Source organism: Populus alba, chromosome 3 (genome assembly GCF_005239225.2).
Source record: "Populus alba chromosome 3, ASM523922v2, whole genome shotgun sequence".
NCBI classification, from domain to species: domain Eukaryota; kingdom Viridiplantae; phylum Streptophyta; class Magnoliopsida; order Malpighiales; family Salicaceae; genus Populus; species Populus alba.
The window spans coordinates 20663917-20682314 of NC_133286.1; the positions used below are offsets into that span (position 1 = coordinate 20663917).

General features: G+C 35.0%; 4 protein-coding genes across 5 annotated transcripts; all 4 read right to left on the reverse strand.

Annotated features, from left to right (window-relative positions):
- Nucleotides 1-1955: 1955 nt before the first annotated feature.
- On the reverse strand, nucleotides 1956-5269 carry LOC118054222 (cation/H(+) antiporter 2). Its single transcript, XM_035065705.2, has 4 exons — nucleotides 4511-5269; nucleotides 3437-4423; nucleotides 2374-3299; nucleotides 1956-2232 (listed from the first exon to the last, which is right to left on the reverse strand). The coding sequence occupies exons 1-4, from the start codon at nucleotides 4661-4663 to the stop codon at nucleotides 1956-1958; spliced, it is 2343 nt and encodes a 780-aa protein (XP_034921596.1). The 5' UTR covers nucleotides 4664-5269.
- A 181-nt stretch (nucleotides 5270-5450) lies between these two features.
- On the reverse strand, nucleotides 5451-10431 carry LOC118054224 (uncharacterized). 2 transcript variants are annotated; one of them, XM_035065706.2, is made up of 5 exons: nucleotides 10316-10431; nucleotides 10110-10192; nucleotides 7170-7735; nucleotides 6420-6595; nucleotides 5451-6239 (listed from the first exon to the last, which is right to left on the reverse strand). In XM_035065706.2, the coding sequence occupies exons 2-5, from the start codon at nucleotides 10129-10131 to the stop codon at nucleotides 5789-5791; spliced, it is 1215 nt and encodes a 404-aa protein (XP_034921597.1). In that variant the 5' UTR covers nucleotides 10132-10192; nucleotides 10316-10431; the 3' UTR covers nucleotides 5451-5788. The 2 variants fall into 2 exon arrangements, with proteins under 2 accessions (XP_034921597.1, XP_034921598.1); XM_035065707.2 differs by lacking the exon at nucleotides 10316-10431 and adding an exon at nucleotides 8317-8546 and having other exon boundaries at nucleotides 10110-10188.
- Nucleotides 10432-13484: 3053 nt separating this feature from the next.
- On the reverse strand, nucleotides 13485-14222 carry LOC118054226 (uncharacterized). Its single transcript, XM_035065709.2, has one exon. It carries the CDS (start codon nucleotides 14220-14222, stop codon nucleotides 13485-13487), a length of 738 nt encoding a protein of 245 aa, XP_034921600.2.
- Nucleotides 14223-14650: 428 nt separating this feature from the next.
- Nucleotides 14651-17688, reverse strand: LOC118054225 (exosome complex component RRP4 homolog). The gene is made up of 7 exons (XM_035065708.2): nucleotides 17393-17688; nucleotides 17204-17305; nucleotides 17077-17122; nucleotides 16886-16975; nucleotides 16027-16092; nucleotides 15841-15909; nucleotides 14651-15234 (listed from the first exon to the last, which is right to left on the reverse strand). Exons 1-7 carry the CDS (start codon nucleotides 17545-17547, stop codon nucleotides 14800-14802), a joined length of 963 nt encoding a protein of 320 aa, XP_034921599.1. The 5' UTR covers nucleotides 17548-17688; the 3' UTR covers nucleotides 14651-14799.
- Between the last annotated feature and the right edge of the window lie 710 nt (nucleotides 17689-18398).

Sequence of the window (18398 nt, forward strand, 5' to 3'; positions counted from 1 at the left end):
TGATGATGTCCTGGCTTGAAAATCTCTTTGTAGACCGTGTCTGAAGCTGAGCGGCTGGGTTTCATTTGCCTTGCTTACACGTGTCGTCAAAGTAATAGAGGTCATGACACTTGAAAATAATGACCAAGAGGAAAATCTATTAGGAGGGAGATGGCTTGTTTATTTAACTACTGATTTGCCTTTGATCCTATTTTTAGTGCCAAGATCATTAACTTCTTAGAACAAGCTCAAGATATTGCATAGATTTAAGTTTAGTAATTATGAACACTGCTACAGTTCATTACTAAAAACACCATATTTATCCCAATAACAGCCATTGCAATTTACATGAAAAGAGTTTCTGTACTATTTCATTCCATCTCTTTTTTGCACTATTTATTTCCTGTGAAATGAATATAATATTTATAATATTTCCCATTTTTCTTTTGGAGGAAAATCATCTGAAAATCAATTATTCACAAGATATATCTCAGATTCAGAAACCTTTTAGGTCGAGACAGAATTGATTATTCACATTGACTTCCAAAGTATATTTAGAAAAAGAAAAAATAAAGAAGCAAAAGTCCCTGAGATGAAAATATATGTAGTTTGGAACCCATCGAACCAGTTACAATGGAAAGTATAATCGTATATATAGCTAAAAGACATAGCTCTATGCTCCTCTTTCCAGATTACTAGCTTGCTGATAACAAGATGTTTCAGAGAAACTAAAGCAAGTTAACCTAGTCCAATTGATCTGTATTTGAGTAACAGACTTCCATCTCAAGCGATTGGATGATTACTGCGACATTCCGAGCAGTCAGACACTAACTTCTGATGTCCTTTGTTTTTTCAATGTTCACACTAAGTTCTCCTGCTATTAGCACCTGAAACAAATAGGAAGGAATGGGACAAAAAAGTTTATGAGATCCTGAATCAGGAAATTGAGGAAACGAGAGTAAGGCAGATGTTTGTTGGGTTTGAATAGGACAGATGGTGAAAGGAGGGGTATATGAACCTGCGGAAACCGAATGAGGTTTCTCTTCTCCACTGCCATTTCCACTTACACAAAGGTAGCTCCTCTAACAACTCTGGGAAATCTGAAATCTCGCGACAATTTTGACTGCTATTCGGCTTCTTTTTGATGAGCTGGAAAAACTTGACTATCAGTGTCACTGTTGACAATGTTTCTCCCCTTCTCCCATTTCTGAGAGCACGAGACTCCGAAGTCTAAGATCTTCTAAGGATCCAGATAACTTTTGACTGCCATAAAGTTGCTCCAACAGCATCATAGAACACCGGTCATAGCCCTCGTCTACCACCCCTTCAAACTTGGATGTTTAAAGAGACTGATTTTACCTTTTATTTTATTTTATTTTATCGATAGAACTGACTTTTGCCATTTGGGAATGGGAAAATGTTATGGTGAAAGCAGAACTTGATGCAAAGATAATCGAAATCAGTCAGTCAACATCGTGAGGTTTTAGGATCTTATGACTTGTAGAAATTGAACGAGTGTAATGTTGAAGCTCACCTGTATAAACACCACTTTGAAACATTCTGTTGGTAGATGATGACGGTTCCACAGGTTTCCATCACATGCCATAATCATCGGAGAAATCCTAACCTCTTGCTCTGAAGTTCCTTATTCCTTTGCATTTTTCCAAGAAGCTAGGACAATTGATAATTTCCAGTTTATGTAAAGAGACTAGGCTACAAACTCCTCGGGAAGTGACCGGAAGCTAGAGCAACCAGAAATTTCAAGCATTACCTGTCTTGGAACAGGCCCTTTACCTGTTCCAACGCCAGGAAGATCATTAACTCTCCTTAAGCAATAAGCTAAACAATGTGTCTAAAACTCAGTCAAATTACATTGTAAGAAATCTGTTCGAATGAAAACAATAGACAATAACTATCTAACAATTTCACATATATATGTACATTAATATATGTGCATATCAGATGTCTGATAATCCCTAATTAAGGTCATTTCTCGAATGTCGATATTGTTGAATGACCAAAACCGAACTGTTGGTGTTAAGTTCTGAAGAAGCCAGAAGGTCCCCGACTGTCCCCAGCTCTGGACACTCCTCCCAGTCACTCATACCAGTTGTCATAGGTGAGTTCCCTCTACCACCCTTTCCTACAATGAGCAATGAAAAGGTATCATGTATGTCTCTTAGAGCCTCTGCTGTTTGAGTCCCATTCTCAACATACTTCTCTACATATCCAACTTGACCCGACGTCACATATCTGAAAGAAAAAGAAAAATGCAGTTCTTATATGTAACAAGAGCCAACAGAGGCAATGCAATTACTCTATCAGAAGGAAAAGACATATTTAGAGCAATAAAGAAACAAAGATATCAAATATATATAGTGTGCTTGTGGGAACCTGTTATAGAAATCCTGCGTATATGCCCTGTCAATCTCAGCCTCAATCTCGTGATTTGACATTTCCAACAGTAACTCATCATTCCTGTGGATTATTTCATTGGTGTACTCTGTCTGTTTGCTTGATGGTAAATTCTGGAAGTGTATGAGTGTCAAATGAATGTGAGGATGGTTTGAAATCATTTTGCTACACGCCAATGCCTCGCGATCATCAGAGCCTCCGAAAAATAATGTTGCTATATTTTGCACAGATTGTGAACTAGGTTGTTGAAATCCTGTCTGCGCTCGATCCACAAAGATCCCTACCGAGCATGGGGCATGACGCATAACCTTATGGTTAGTGGTTCTCATTCCATCCTTTCCGCTCTCCATTTTCCCATCAAGGCGCTGGTGCTTGTGAAAAGTCAGAAATATGATCGAAACACGCAAGTCCTCAATGGAATCACACACATCTTCATACATTCTCTCAAAGTGAGACACAACTTTCCTTTGGTGGATCAAAACTTTGGTCTCCATGGTATATGCATCCACAGCATCATTGATCTCTACAACATCATTTCCGCCGTAGTCCTCTTCGTCACTGTATTGATCACCATCTTGTAGCTGGTGGTACATCAAATTCTTCTTGGTGCGTTTCTTTGGGAGCTCAACTAGGTGCATCAGGTAAGTGGTGACTGGTGTTTTGAGAGATTCACTAAAAGCAGAGATTAGCCCAATTTTCGATGATATATTCCGAGATCCGTAGACACAAGCCAGCATTCGAAGTTCACTCTCCGGTTCACCTAATTCAAGTGAGGTATGGCTGTGAGAAAAATACTCTTCTTTTTTCCTTAATATATGAGCCACTACCACTCCTGCTATCACAGTGTTCATCACCACGACAGATACCACCATACCGTGAACATCTGTTTCCTTCCACTGTTTCAACTATAGGAAAAGCATAAAATAATATCATTTACGGAAAGAAGAGAATAATTTTTTTTTTCAGTATTCATATCAACGCATCCTGCCATAGAGCAATTCAAAAAAGCACAAGGGTACTGATAATTTTTCCAAAAACTTACAGTTTCCTTTGGCAGCTTTCCCAAGATCTGAAGTTCGGCATTTCCCTTCAAATCGAGTAAAAAGCCAAGTACAATACTCTCGTCTGTTGAGATCTTGAGGTAACGGCAAGCAACTAGCGTGCCAATAATTTTAGTTGCGATGGACATTACAATCATCACAATAACCGTGATCAAAGGTTTTAATCTACCCAAAATAGAAACATTAAGCTGGAAACCTATGTAGCCAAAGTACACTGGAAGTATGAAGTTGTATGTAGCGTAACTGAGTTTATGCAACAATGTGCGAGTAGTTTTGCCCTCCCTAGGGAACATCAAGCCTAGCAAAAAGCAAGATATTGCACTGTTGTAACCATATTCTTCAATAAAAAGTGCGGCAGCTATTAAAAGGAACAAGAAGACTAAAAACTCTGTGTTCGTCACATATTTTTGGTTCCGAATCCTCTGGTTACACCACGAAGCCAAATACTTGTTTATACCTATAAGCGTCACGGTCATAAGAAGGAAAAGAATCCCTGTTCCTAAATTTTTCCATGGATCCACTGCGAGGCTAACAGACCTCCATAACACGCAAAACATTTCAGTAATCAAAGAAGCACAGGCTGCCAATCTTCCTGTATCTGAAGTCAGAAACTTCAGTTCAGCTGCCAGTCGAAAAACTACAGGAGATGCCGAGTTCGTTAATGCTATTATGATAATAGTGGCAAAATCAAAAAGTTGGGATTTTATTTTTAACATAATGATGAGGGAAATGGATACAGCAATACCAAACAAGACACCTACAATCACCCCACCAGATGCAATAATGCTCGCTTTTCGCAAGCTTCGCCTCATGTAAGGAATATCCATCTCTAGGCCTATCAAGAACATGAAAACTGTGCGGAAAATGGTTTCAATTACTTCATAATAATCCGCGGTACTCGACTGAATAAAGAATCGATTAACTTTGGGGATGCGGGACAACAATGAGGGACCTAGAACAACTCCAGCCTGATGAAACAAAAGAGTATAAGCTGGCATAAACGTTACATAAGATTGATATTTATGGATGTATATGGAAAGAGAAAGATTGATTACCAAGATTTGTGCAACAGGTCCAGGCTGTCCGAATTGTTTCAAGAAAAGGTGGAAGCAATGAGAGATGACAAGAATGCCAGCAGACTGCGCGAAGGTTGTAATGAGTGGGTTAAACGGATCGCTTACGCACAGAGCTCTTCTTGCAGCTTCCATTGTTTAACATCTCCAAGGAACAAGATAAAATCTAGGTAAGATTTTGTTTGCTGGAAGTAATTATTGAAAAACAAAATGATTGTGGGATGCAACAGCTTGTTCAGTGCTCATCATGGATGATGTGTAAGTTTCATATTTTATTTCCATTGATGTAATAGATTCACTGAAAATGTGATTGGTTTTGTGGCAGGAAACTATGGAAGGTGGCTTGAAGGCATTAAATATAGGGAGGGAATGGAAGGGTGATGATGGCCTTGGCTTGAAAATGTCTTTGTAGACCATGTCCGGAGCTTGGAGGCTGAGTTTTAGTTTCCTCCTTTACACATGTCGTCAAAGTAACAGAGGTCATGACACTTGGAAATACTGACCAAGAGGAATATACTTGGAGGGAAGCTTTTCAAGCTTTATCTGCCTCAGTCAAGTGCCTATAACGTTTTATTAACAGTGCATTGTCTAACCGAGAAAAAGTTTGGGTTACCGAATAAATCATTTTTATAAAAATCATATCATTTTGTTTTTTAGGTTTGTCTGGATCAATCTCAAGTTTAGTTTAATTAGAAACCTGCTTGATGCATTGAAAATGAGTGCACCTTTTCTCATTCCATTTATTATGTTTTGGAGCCGTATGCTTAATTACTTGCTAGAATAACAGTACATAATCAACAGACCTAATTTGACCATCGAGGCCCCAGACAAGACCCGAAGGAATTCAAGAAAACAAGGAAAAACAGAACAGATATGAGAAATTTGGGCAAGCAACTCTATCCGCTCCCATTAGAGATGTATAGGAAATCGAATTGTCCCTATCTCACGGGTTATTTATCATAACAATAACTTAGCATGTCCATGCACGTAAAAAGCATCATCCTAACTACCCATCAAACATTTACCAATTTGTTCTCCAGTCAACAAGTCAGCTTTACAGGTTGCAGCTCTCCTACCACTCTGATGTTTCCCAAACCCTCCACCAATTGAGCCAACTATTTATAGTTTGTTCACTAGGAGACAACCTACTACATTACTTTCAATCTTCTCTTCTTTTTTTTTTGTCATTTTTTTCACAGTGCATCCTGACAGAATATAGGACGCGGAGTCCAAAGCTAAACAGGTTTTCCATAATCTTAGTCAAGGAGATGCCCATTCAAAGTAATGACAGCGGGCACCTCTAGTGGCAGTCCAGTTGCCACAGCCAAAGAACAGGCTACCTTGCTTCGGTCCAGGCTTTCGAACCATTCCCTTGCTGCTTTTCACCCCACAGAAACAAAAGGGGTGATATGGGAAAACAGGAATAGGCATTTCCTTCAGCTTTTGGGGTTGATGTGGTGAAAAGGACAGGTTCTCAGGGGACTGCTTGCATGGCAATGAACTGTCAGTTGTGTTCCACATCAGTGAGTTGGTGATGGAGAATCTGATACCCCGATGCATGAGTAGGGCAAGCAGCCGAGCAGTATTTTTGGCATCATCCAGTCCACAGTGAGCACGGCCCTGCCATTCTAGGCCTGCCATCTCAACAGCCTCCTTCAGACATCTTGCACCACCAAATATTTCACAGAAAGGAACTTTTAAGTTGATCCATCTGACAAATGTAAGAAAAAGGAAAAAGAATATCATGTCAGAGGCACTTTTGACATATCGACAAAAAAAAAAAAAGAAACAGAGTTCCAATTCATTCACAATGAAGAATAATTTGCGCAGAAATTCAAATATATTTATAATGGAATGGTTCAAATCTACAAGTTTTTATGTGATCATTTACCGATTAAAATAAGGAGGCTTCCTGATCTTCTTGAATCGGCACTCAGATTCCAACATCACCCGACAATCCCAGTTCGACCATGTCACCACAGCAAAGCTAGTATTTTTTATCCCTTTATTCTCAAGCCATTTATCATGCCTGAGGAGTGCCTCACTGAGGGTAACACCTCTGTCCACCTGGAGCCGCACAGAAATACAAGAATAAGATAGAGGCAACATGATGTTCATCAAAAAGTTTAGAAGAGATTAACATAAAGAAAATTCTAAGAAACTAGTTGAAGTAAGCAACAGTTTAAAAAGTGTGGCCAGCTTGCAATTCAAAGTAATAAAATAATTCACATCGCAAAACCTAAGAGAGATAGTGTTTAACGAGAAATTTTATATTTCCACAGGAGTAACTAACAATACTCCATGAGGAGATAGAGAGTTACAAGGAAGAGACAAAAAGCAGATGGAGAAAGTGAAAAAACCTATTTCATGCCATTGTGGAAATTATAAAACCATCTTTTCCAGGGAGGTATCCCAATTCAATTTTCTCTCTCTTCCATTTGTCTCTCTCTCCTCATAAAGTAAATGTCGGTGATCACTCCCAGGGTAATATAAATTTTCTAGTCATGCACTATCTGGTCTTTCAAAGGGACAGTCGACCTACCTAACCTAGTACAATGTAAATTGAACACTGTTGATAGACATTCCAAGAAACACATACATAGTACTCTTTTCTAAAAAGTAAAAGGAATTCCAAACAAACCTGGATTTGCTGGATACCAGTCAGATCCTTGCAGAAATCACTCAGGTGCTGATTGCATGTTGGCCGCACATATGTCTGAAAACACGCTTCTAGTTGGCCAGTGACACTGCTCACAATGACAGATGGAAACTCAATTATCTCTTGTGGATGAGGATTTCTTTCCTTGTCACAAGTAGCCTCAAAGTCTATGACCACAAAATACTGAAAATCTTGTAACTGGATCTCACATGGATAACCTTGAGAAAACATATTGAAAGGAGCATACTGAAATCGAGTCTCCAAAGGAAAGGGATAAAATTGGCTTTCAAAACAATTCATCTTTTGAGAGTCTGGATAAAAGGTAGACCATGAGCCAAAATCATGATGGTAGGCAGGTTTGTTCTGAAATTCACTTGGAAGTTCAAGAAACTCGCTGCTTAGTGAGTGAACTGGTTCAACAAAATCCCTGCCTGGGTGAGCACCAATTTCTTTTTTAAACCCAGGAAAGCTTTCAAAGGTATTCCCATAAGGGAATCCCTTGATTTGGAGGCATTTTAAGGAGGCCTCACAGCTCCTTTGCATAGTTTCTGTCAAGAAGAAATGAAAAACAGCAAACACTTGAGAAAATTTTATTTTAATAATCTGTCATCATCAACCATATTTAACAGTTCTGACAAACAGTGAAACAAACAAGAAATACCAAGTGCGTGAATCCCAGGAAAGCCTCCAATACACATTTTTTGGAAAATAATAATGTATTGAGAAAACACAGCACATGCAAAAAAAGTGCCAAAGATGGAAAAAACACGAAAAGGAAAAAAGAAAAGAGAAACAAAAACAAAATGCTGCTACATGGATAGACAACTGCATATACACAGAAAATGGTAAAGCAAAGCCTTTGTAGATAATACTAAAGGATGTGAGATAAGAAACAAGTAAAGCATAGTAACAATTGGCTGGATAATCTGGACCATAATATCTAGTGACATGAGCATTTACTGCTGCCTTTATCTTTCTTCTGGGATAACCAAAAACTTTACCAGAGGACAACAGAATGGGTTCCAACCACAAAACTAAGAATTCCAGTTGCAAAAGATTAATCCACCAAATCTATGATGAAAAACAAAATCTTCTATATACTAGACAAAAGTACGGAGTTAAAACCAACCATCTAAAATAAGTCAGAAGCAACTCTTCCCCTCAACAGCCCTCCTTGTACATCCCTTCTACTCTAGTCAGAAAAAAAAAGAGTAGGAATATTTCCTCTTATCTGTACACAATTGTGTAGCCATTCAAGTGAACACCTCACAATCTTCAGCATTCCAAGTATACGATACATCCCATGACATCTTCCTGAAGCAAAAGTCCGAATAAAAGGTAACCAAAGCCTCCTTATCCCTAGACAACACAAAGAGAGAGAGATCCAGAAATTGCTCCTTTAAGTGGTGTGGTATCAATTAGCATCATCATCCAAACCACAATAATGCATCTAGATGCTAAAGCACTATCATATGAATTCAAAACACCAAGGTCTTTCCCTTCTACCAAACATAAATAACATACAACATGCACATTTTCAAGAGGCCACAACAAGTAGCTTCACAAAGTTGTTTCTTAAAAACAAGCCATTGATTTTGACAAAATTCTGGAGAAAGAAGCGTTTTTTAGGTAGATAATGAAGCAAATGGTTAAAGCATTAATTCTTATTTTCTTAGAGAGAACATTGTCCCGAAAGGAATGACCTGTGTTGAGGATGGACCTAATTAATTAAAATTTGTTGGACCTTCCCAACCAGTTTCACATCACTCTATCTTGTCTTGATGAATTCAATGACACTCCATTTGGTTTGAAAATATGTGGATTTCTTACCTTCTTTCAGATATGGAGAAGTAAGTTTCCAGCTGCAGATGGAGATGTACAGGCTTGAAGGTCTGAAGTGGTTTTTCATCTCTCACAAAATGAATAAGTCACCTTGTTTGGCTGATTTTACCAGGATTCTTGGATTATTGTCGAGGATGAACAAATTAAGGTTTTTAACTGGATTCTACCTTGAATGAGATTGCGTGAGGGGAACTAATCTATGCTCATTACACTAATTCCCCAAAGATATCCTTTTGTCAAAGGTTTATTAGTTTGCTAATGAGCTTGCACAAGATTTTCACTTTAAGTGCCAATCAAATTGACAAGGTATTCACATTCTACACATGCTTCTGTAGTTGGATACCTAAAATGTACTTTAGTAGCTAATCGAGTAGGTCAATGACATTAGAAGAAGTAAACTGCACCGATTGTACACACTTAAATCAGCAGATGATAGGATCATGATTAAACTGGTATAGGACCATGCCAGGGCCAGCATTGAAACTGTTTCATTCAACTTTCTCCAAAACCTTTTCTGAACCTAGGCTCTAGATGTGGAAAGCTACATTGACATCAACTCAACATGCAATAAATTTCAAATCACACATATGCATAGAATGCCACCACTTGAACACTTCGTGCAATTTCTATCTACCAAAAACCTAAATATCCAAATCACACAATTCCTCACTAATATCCAAATCTCTGCAAAACATAAAATCACACATCCTCCACTCCACAAGAATTTAAAAACATTCAAGTAGCAATTACCTCACCAGCTACCAAATCACGCAACAACACCACAACACATTCACCAACCATGTTATATCACAAAACTAAACTGCACTACAGTGATGATCAACCAGTAACCAGCACTCAAAAAATCCCTCAAGTCTCCAACTTTACAATTCAATTCTCCATTGTAAACAAAACCCATTATAGAAAATCGATCAAATAACATGATCACAAACAAAAAAAAACAGATTACACTACCACACATATAATTGAAATAACACTCGAAACAGATCAAAAGTTTTCAAAATTCAGAAAAACAAACAAAACCCAGAAGAGAAAACACAACAAAACAGAGCATAATCATACCTTTATTTTCAAGGGCCATCATGATCTTGTGTATAATTAAGATCCACCTGCAAGTACATCAGATCTTCCTCTATTCAGCCCACCTATACACACCAATAACAGTAATTAATCACTTATACGTATAAATATACGGTTCTTAATACACCAGTTATATCTCTTTTAACATCAGCAAAGAAATAAATGCTAGAGAAAGAAGGAGAATAAACCTGGTGTGATTTGGAAATGTGAGAGAGCGAGGGAGGTTATGCTTATAAGAGAATCTGTTTTTTTTTTTTTTTACATAGTTTTCATTTAATATTAATTATATTACAGTAATATATAATTAGATTAATGATATTCTATTTTTTATCCAAAAAAAATTATCAAATCAATTTTCCAAATAATTAATGAGTTTGCTTTATATTATCATTTAAAGATTACAAATTTTAGAAAAAAAATATAAGTTCTTGTAATTATTCCAATTCAAGTTTAAATGATTTATTTAAAATATGATATAGAAAATTAATATTAGAAAAAAAAATGATCGTACTTACTAATTCCAAATAAAATATTGGCTATGAGATTATTTGAAACACTTATTTGGAATAAGTTTTGAAAGCAAACAAAATAATATGCATGGAATTATTTTAATTTTTTTATTAATATAAATATTCCGAGTTAATTTATATTTATTTTAATTAATTTATAAATCATAAAATTAATAATTATATAAATTTTTCAATAAATATTATATTAAAATAATATGGCTCGAATTTATCAGAAAAAACAAACATTTTATTTTTTATCACTTATGGCATCAATCGATGATTAATATTCATGCAATTATTTGTTTCCTCATTTAGAAACTGTTTTTAAATTTCTTGAAAATGAATTTGAGTGGGGCCCAAATAAGAAAAAGGCAGAAAAAACTGCGTGGACACGTGTCCGAATTGGAATGGTTTAACATTGTCAGTTGATGTCAGGGAGTTAAGATATTTGATGTTTTGTTTGTGTGAGAGAATTTTGTATGGCAACAACAATTGGAGAGTTCTTTCTTTATTTCTTTATTTTTTTGTGCTTTTTTTTTATTTCTATGAGTTTATATTTGGTGAGGCCAATATAAAAAAATAAAAATATATATTATTAAAAAAAAATAAAGATAGAAATATAAAATGAATTGATCTTTATTATAATTTTTTAACAGATTTTTGTATTTTCAAAATAAAAATATAAAAAAACAAGTTTTTAAGTTAATGAAAGAATTGTGCAGTTGGATATTTTTGTGTTGTATTGATGGGCCCATGGAAGATTTTATTTGCTTGGCATGAATTGATTCCTGTTTTCTGTCTTGCTTGACACTTTTTTTTTTTTTTGGCTTATTTGAGAAATTAATAATTTTTATTTTTATGTTTTAAAAGTATTTTTGAAAAAATTAAAAAAAAATTTATTTTTTTATTTTCTTTAAATTAATAAATTTTTTTGGTGTTTTTAGATTTGATGTACTAATATTAAAAATAATTTTTTAAAAAAAAATTATTTTAATATATTTCTGAATAAAAAATATTTTAAAAAACAATCACAATTATATTTTCAAACAGCGTAAGAAGTGTATTTGAGATTTTTGTTTCTAATTATGTAATTGTTGCCCTTACAATTACATACATAGAGATTAATAATAATAAATTTAGAAGGCTGTTAATGATTTAGCTGCTCAAATTTATAAGATCTAACCTAGTCCAATGAGTTGACAAGATAATTTAAATTTTTAGGTTTTACATTTGTGATTTAAGACATTAGTTATTTTATGTTTGAAGTTGCGTTTTAAAAATTATATTTGGTTTGAAAAAATATTAAAGTGATATTTTTAATAATTTTAATGTATTGATATTAAAAATAAAAAAAATATAAATAATTATTCTAATATAATTTCAAGTAAAATATAATTTTAAAATATACTTCACATTATAATACTAAACTCATTTTTATTTGCACAAGTTGCTAGACTGCTTAAATCTAAAATTTGATTAAACCATGTTGATTGAAATGGTCAAAATCCTACCTAGAAAAAAAATAAAAAAGGAAAATTAATTTTTTTTTATATATATAGTCTATTTAGAAATGTGATTGTGGTTGTTTTTAAAGTGTTTTTTACCGAAATACATTAAAATAATATATTTTTTAAAAAATTATTTTTAAAATCAGCGCATCAAAACTATCCAAAACTATTCAAAATATACCAAAAAAATTAATTTTTAGTTAAAAAAATTAAATTTTTTAAAAAACATGGGTCCAATTATATTTCTTCTGGACACTCTTTTACCTAAAAATAAAAAATGTATATTAATCTGATGACTCCAAATTAATATAGTAAACAATAAATATAACACTTAACTGGATCATCTTTTCATCGAATTTAACCATTACGATTGCCAGTAGATTTGTGATAGTTGGAGATATTGTGTAAGAAATAAAATCTGATCATAGGTTGACGTAATAACCTAATGTTTGAATTTCTAGGTTTATGATTTAATTGCACAAGTTACTGGACTGTTTGGAGTCAAGATTTGATCAAACCATCTTGACTTAATCGTTGAAATGGTCGAATTCCTAAGAAATTAAAAGGAGAAATTGATTGTTTTATTTATTCCTTAAAAATAAAAAATAAATAAATTTGTGATCTCATGACTCACAAGTTAATTTAGCAAGATAATTATAAAACTGATTTCATATTATTCTTTTAATTTGGTTTATTTTTATATTTTAAAAGTAATTTCAAAAAAATTTAAAATTTATTATATATTTTTAGTATTTTTAGATTATTTTTATATATTGATGTTAAAAATAATTTTTAAAAATTAAAAATAAAATTTTAAATAAAAATAATTTTTAAAAATTAAAATAAAATTTTAAATAAAAATATTTAATAAAACAATTATTATCACACTCACACACACTGTCTTCATTGAATTTAATAATCATGGCTGCTAATAAATTTGTGATCATTGGAGATATTGTATTAGAAATTCATACATATATAATCTGGTGCTAGACCCATCACTCGAATCTTGTGTCAATTCGAATCCCAAATTGGGTGTAATTAGTATGATTTGAGGTAATAAAAAATAATCAAACATATCAGCAAATGAAGAATAATCTGATGTACTGGGGAAATCTGAAATACAGTGTTGAACTTCATTAAGATCTCCTGGTTTTTTCACTGTAATCAACTCCATTGTTCTCCTACACTTCAAATTCATAAGTAAGTAGAAGCATTTTTCCAAGCAGATCTTAGTAAGCTTTGAGCTGGATTCTCACGAAGACCACCACCTTTCCTATAGAGGAATTCACACAGCTTAGATGGACTGGAAATTGGCATTCAGCACAATAATAGATCCACTATGATCTTAGAGGATCATAGTGGCATTCATGTTTGATGGTAGATTCCAAGTTAGCACAACTGAAGTGCAGGTGGAAGTCGCATTCATTACATCCCAGAGCAAGGCCTTGGCAAGGATGAACACAAGCATTGCAAGGAGGGATATCACCAAATCTTACTCTAGTCTTTTTACTACGACGGTCAGGGATTTCTTGTACAGTCTCTCTGCAGTATACAATACCCAAAAAATGTTCATGGCTGTCATGCTTGTAGTTTTTGGGGTCAGGACCTTCACTTTTGTGGAGACCACGAATCGAAGAACATGAAAAGTCCACCTCAAATTTGCAGGAGTTACAATGGAATGAAAAGGCAAAACAATTCAGATCACATGCCATGCATTTATAAGAGTGTTCCTGTGCCATGAGTATGAGATGGTCTTCACAGTCATGAAGTGGATGCTGAATCTCTTGAGGGAAATCGACGCATGTTTTGTGAAGGAGGATGTCACAAGAAGTACGAGTATAGGTTAATCCCCCAACAGGTAGTTGGCAAGCTCTACAGAAAACATTAATGTCCATCTCTTCATCGAAGAGGAGAAAGGGGAGCTGCTGGTTGAATAATCTGAACTCTGCCATGTTTGATTTTTCACTACCCCTTTCTATTTTTCTGGCTCTCCCTCTTTCTAAATCAATTGGCATCTGCTCAAAATTTCCCCTTCTGATGTCTTGAGTTTTTGATGAACTATCCTCGATGTCCATCTCGCTTTCAATTCGATTGGATTCTTCTCTGACAATCGAATAGACGGGGTTTTCAGAAAGGAGATCGGTATATAGAGGGCGTACCTCAGAGTTGGGACAACTCATATGGCCATGATGTTGAACCTCACGCGGCAATAATCCACACCTGACATGGGTGATGCAAGTTTCTCAAGAAAGTAGAAAGCTCTTATGACCCATAGCAAAGAGACCCGTAACAAAATCTGTCAGTTAAAATTACACTTCTGGAGAGGAAATCAATACACTCCAACAGGCATTTTATACTCTCCCCTGCATTTTGCAGATTAGTTTATCACAGCTTACTAGCATGCTGAAAGATAATGTAATTGCAGTGAGGCGTTTCAAATATAATGGATCAATGAAACAAACATGATAATATAATCAATCTGAGCTGCGCAGATGAGGCAAAATGATCAAAATTTGTCAAGATGAATTGCTTTGATGCTGAGCAACAATTTTGTCAAATTTACAAATCCTCTTTCACTACAGCACACTCATCCTACCCCTGAAGAGAAGGAAAAACACAACTCCATGTATACTTAGGTTTCCAATGACAGTGTCACCCCTTCCTTTTTGTCATCGATGTGCGGCGTTCAGCTTCTCTCTCTGCTACCAAAACATGGAACTCTGGCCCAAGCATCTCATCTATTCCAAGATTCAGTGTGCTGCTCAAGTCAATAGTCTCCAGTATAACTTCTAAAGTTACATTAAAGCCTAAAATTGACAAGACACGGATAGCATTTGCTATCTGACATATGCTCCGCCTTGTCTCTAGTGGCATTTCTTTGGTTGTATTTGATTTGGTGAATTGTTGTTCAGTATTGTTTAGTTGATCCTCTACAATACAGTCCCTGGCATCGACATGCTCACCAACCCAAATGAACCCATTACATCCTAGTATCAGGTCAACTCCATACTGTTCCAAATGATGGAAATGATGTTTTTGTCTTTTCACTAGATATGGTGGAATCGTGAGCAACTGACCCTTCTCAAGCTGTCATGCATAAAAATATCACTATGAACAAGAATGATGAAAATGGCAAAAAATAAAACGAAAGACTACGCTGAATATTGACTTCAACTGAGATGTATTGCTAGGGGAAGAGAAGGACAGGATTGACTGTCTGATTATCAGAGATAATAGATAAGAACTACATTTTCAGGAGAGAAAAAAAAAAAAAAGACAGAGCAGGCAATAACATTAGCGTGTTAAATTAATACCCAAAAACTCCCAAAATGCCAATTTTATTTTTTTCTCTTTTCCATTAATTTTCCTTATATCCTGTTAATATCATCATACTTATAGATGGTTATGCCAGATATCCTCATGGGGATTAAAAATATTATTAACATGAATTTTCTCTTTAGGGTTGACATTGATATCATTTTCACTATCTTTTTCCTGCCTCCACCTTGTGGGGAGTTGTCCAGCTTAGTGGTCAATTTCTATGTGAAGGACTAGTTTAAGTGGACATTTTAAAGGACACAATTATAGTACCCTTCAATTTGTGATTCTTTATAATAGAGTAATGGACAAAAACAGAAAAGTTTGCCAACCCGTAAAAGCACAATAGAAAAGCACTTTGGATGTATATCAAACCTTTCCATACTTCTGACTTCTTGCTTGCAATTGTATGCCACCATCATTCTGAAAATTACGCACTTCACCCTGAAAATGAGAAAAAAGATAGTTGCTTATAACATTTACCTATGCATTTGCTTGACTTTTTGGTAAAACATTGGTCGATCATGCAGGAAAATCAACAATGCATGACAACAGACTTACACACACAACATCATTCTCCTCAAAAATACTGCGCATGTTGAGTTCATCCAATGCAGTTCGCCGCCTCTAGCAATCAAAGATATTGAATGCGCACATATTAGCAAAGCAAGAAATAAAGCCCATTTCAGATCCTAAATATGAACAGATAGAACATGTATTCCCAGCTTCTCAAACGCATTTCATCCAGAATTCCAAATAAAATATTTTAGGATCAAGGACGTGTAGATATGGAAGGGCCATAGGATAGTGCAATAGAAAGTGGCTTGGGCATGTAACCAAGAGGTTGCAGGTTTAAGCCATTGTGCATAAGTGGCCATTTCATGCAAAATAGAAGTGCTAAATGGTAGGACCATTCTTGAAATTTTATTTCCAGGGATCCCATAAAGGGGACATCACGTTACAAAACAAAGTTCTATAGTACAATTCTCATAGAATACCTCTCCTCCTCATCAAAACTCGAGAAGCAGGAGTATACTGTGACAGAATCACACAAGACTATAAATCATTTTAAGCCTGCCGTCCTTCAAATTTTAAAGCAAGCTTTGACAATATCAACGTACGCAGTCGGTGAGGAATTTGCTAGTGTTTCAACACAAACCATTATTGCAATTGAACAAAAGATACGCAGAGGAAGCTGCGGTTCTTCTTTCAGTTTGCCAAATATTCAGGAAAAGCAAACCAATTTACACAACAACTCCTTTCATCTCCATTTCAATCATCCAAAGATGTTATTATGATCGACCTTTCTCTTATGTTTCCAACATGGTCTTTAAATATCGAATGACTTTGTACATCAAGATACAAAATCAGTACCAAAGATATGCATCTAAAAGAAGCATAATAATGAGAGGGTTGATACCTGAATCCCATCAGGTAAATTCATAGAAGAAAGCATCAAAACAGCATCTTGGCTGAAATTAATTTCCAATTTCCACCGCTTTTGCGCTACCTGGAAAACATTGATATATTCAAGATAATTAAAAAAAATAAAACCCATAAGACCCATGAACGAATGAAAATCATTTTCACTCTTCCAAATTCCAATAATACCTCAACAACACGCCCCACTATGATATCTCCAATCTCTGGCTTGTACCTAACAGTCAATAATAAGTAATTTATTTTATTTTATTTTACCATTATAAAACAATGATGAATGGAAGTAATGTGATTATACCTGGCACGCAACGTGCGAACATACACTAATTTGTTAACACGCTCCACCACACCACAGAGCGTCGCCACCACTTCTCCGTCGCGCTCAGAGGTGCCATGACCCCTTCATTTAAACACAAGAAAGTTAGATACTTTAACAAAACATAAAATAAGAAGTTCAAGGAAAAAAGAGAGACAGAAAAGCGCATACTTGAGGATGGTGTCTTCGTTGCTAACGGGGATGGTATCGGCGACAGTTACAGAAGCATTGAAGTTGGCTCTCAAATACAAAGATTCTAGCTGTTTCAGAGCTCTCTGCAACCTTATCTTTTGGGTTTGATTCAATGATATCTCTATCCCTCTCATTTCTCTGTCTCAACCCCACTAATCAATCGGATTTGGGGGCCGCCGCAGCTTCTGTTTCCGGGAAACAGAAGGGCTTTGATAGGATGAAGAGAGAGTTGCGGCGAGGGTAGGGTGCTTCTCTCACTGTTTTCTTAGGAAAGGTTGGTTCTTTCGCGATATAACGTGAAGGATTAAGTTGTAATCTCATTAAAACCCTAAGGACTAAAGAATAATTTAGGGAAAACCTCAAAAAAGTCTCCAGTCTATAGGGATGATTTCAATTAGGTCTCTAATTTCTTCTTTTTTCTTACCTGAATTAGGACTCTTACATATCTTTTGGATGCTCACTTAGATTATTTTGTTACTTCAAGTTAACAAAATAATTAAATAGTCATGTAGAAATTATTTAATTTAACTTTATCGTATTAATTAAAAATAAATGAATTTACTAAAATATTTTTCATTATCAATAAACTTTAAAAAGAAATATAACAGTTTGTGTTTCTTTTTTCTAATTTGATATATCACTTCAGTGAAGATCTTGAAAAGATTATTTTATTTATTGTGAAAAATGAAAAATCATGTGAAAAAGAAACTAATGAAGGCTCTTATTGAGAATTTATTAATAGGTTCAAAATCTTAGGACAAAAAAAAAATGGTGGAGACCCAATTGAAACTACTCATAGAGATTGGGGCTTTTATTAGATCTGTCTAATCATTTACTCTTGTAAAGTTTGCTTAAAGCATCCAAATACATGCTCTTATTTTATTTTTTACCTAAATTAGCTAGAAAACTATCTGAGCTAGCTCTAAAACAAATATTATCGTATTTGTATTTTTTAAAATAAAGAGTCGTGAATATTTGATTATTA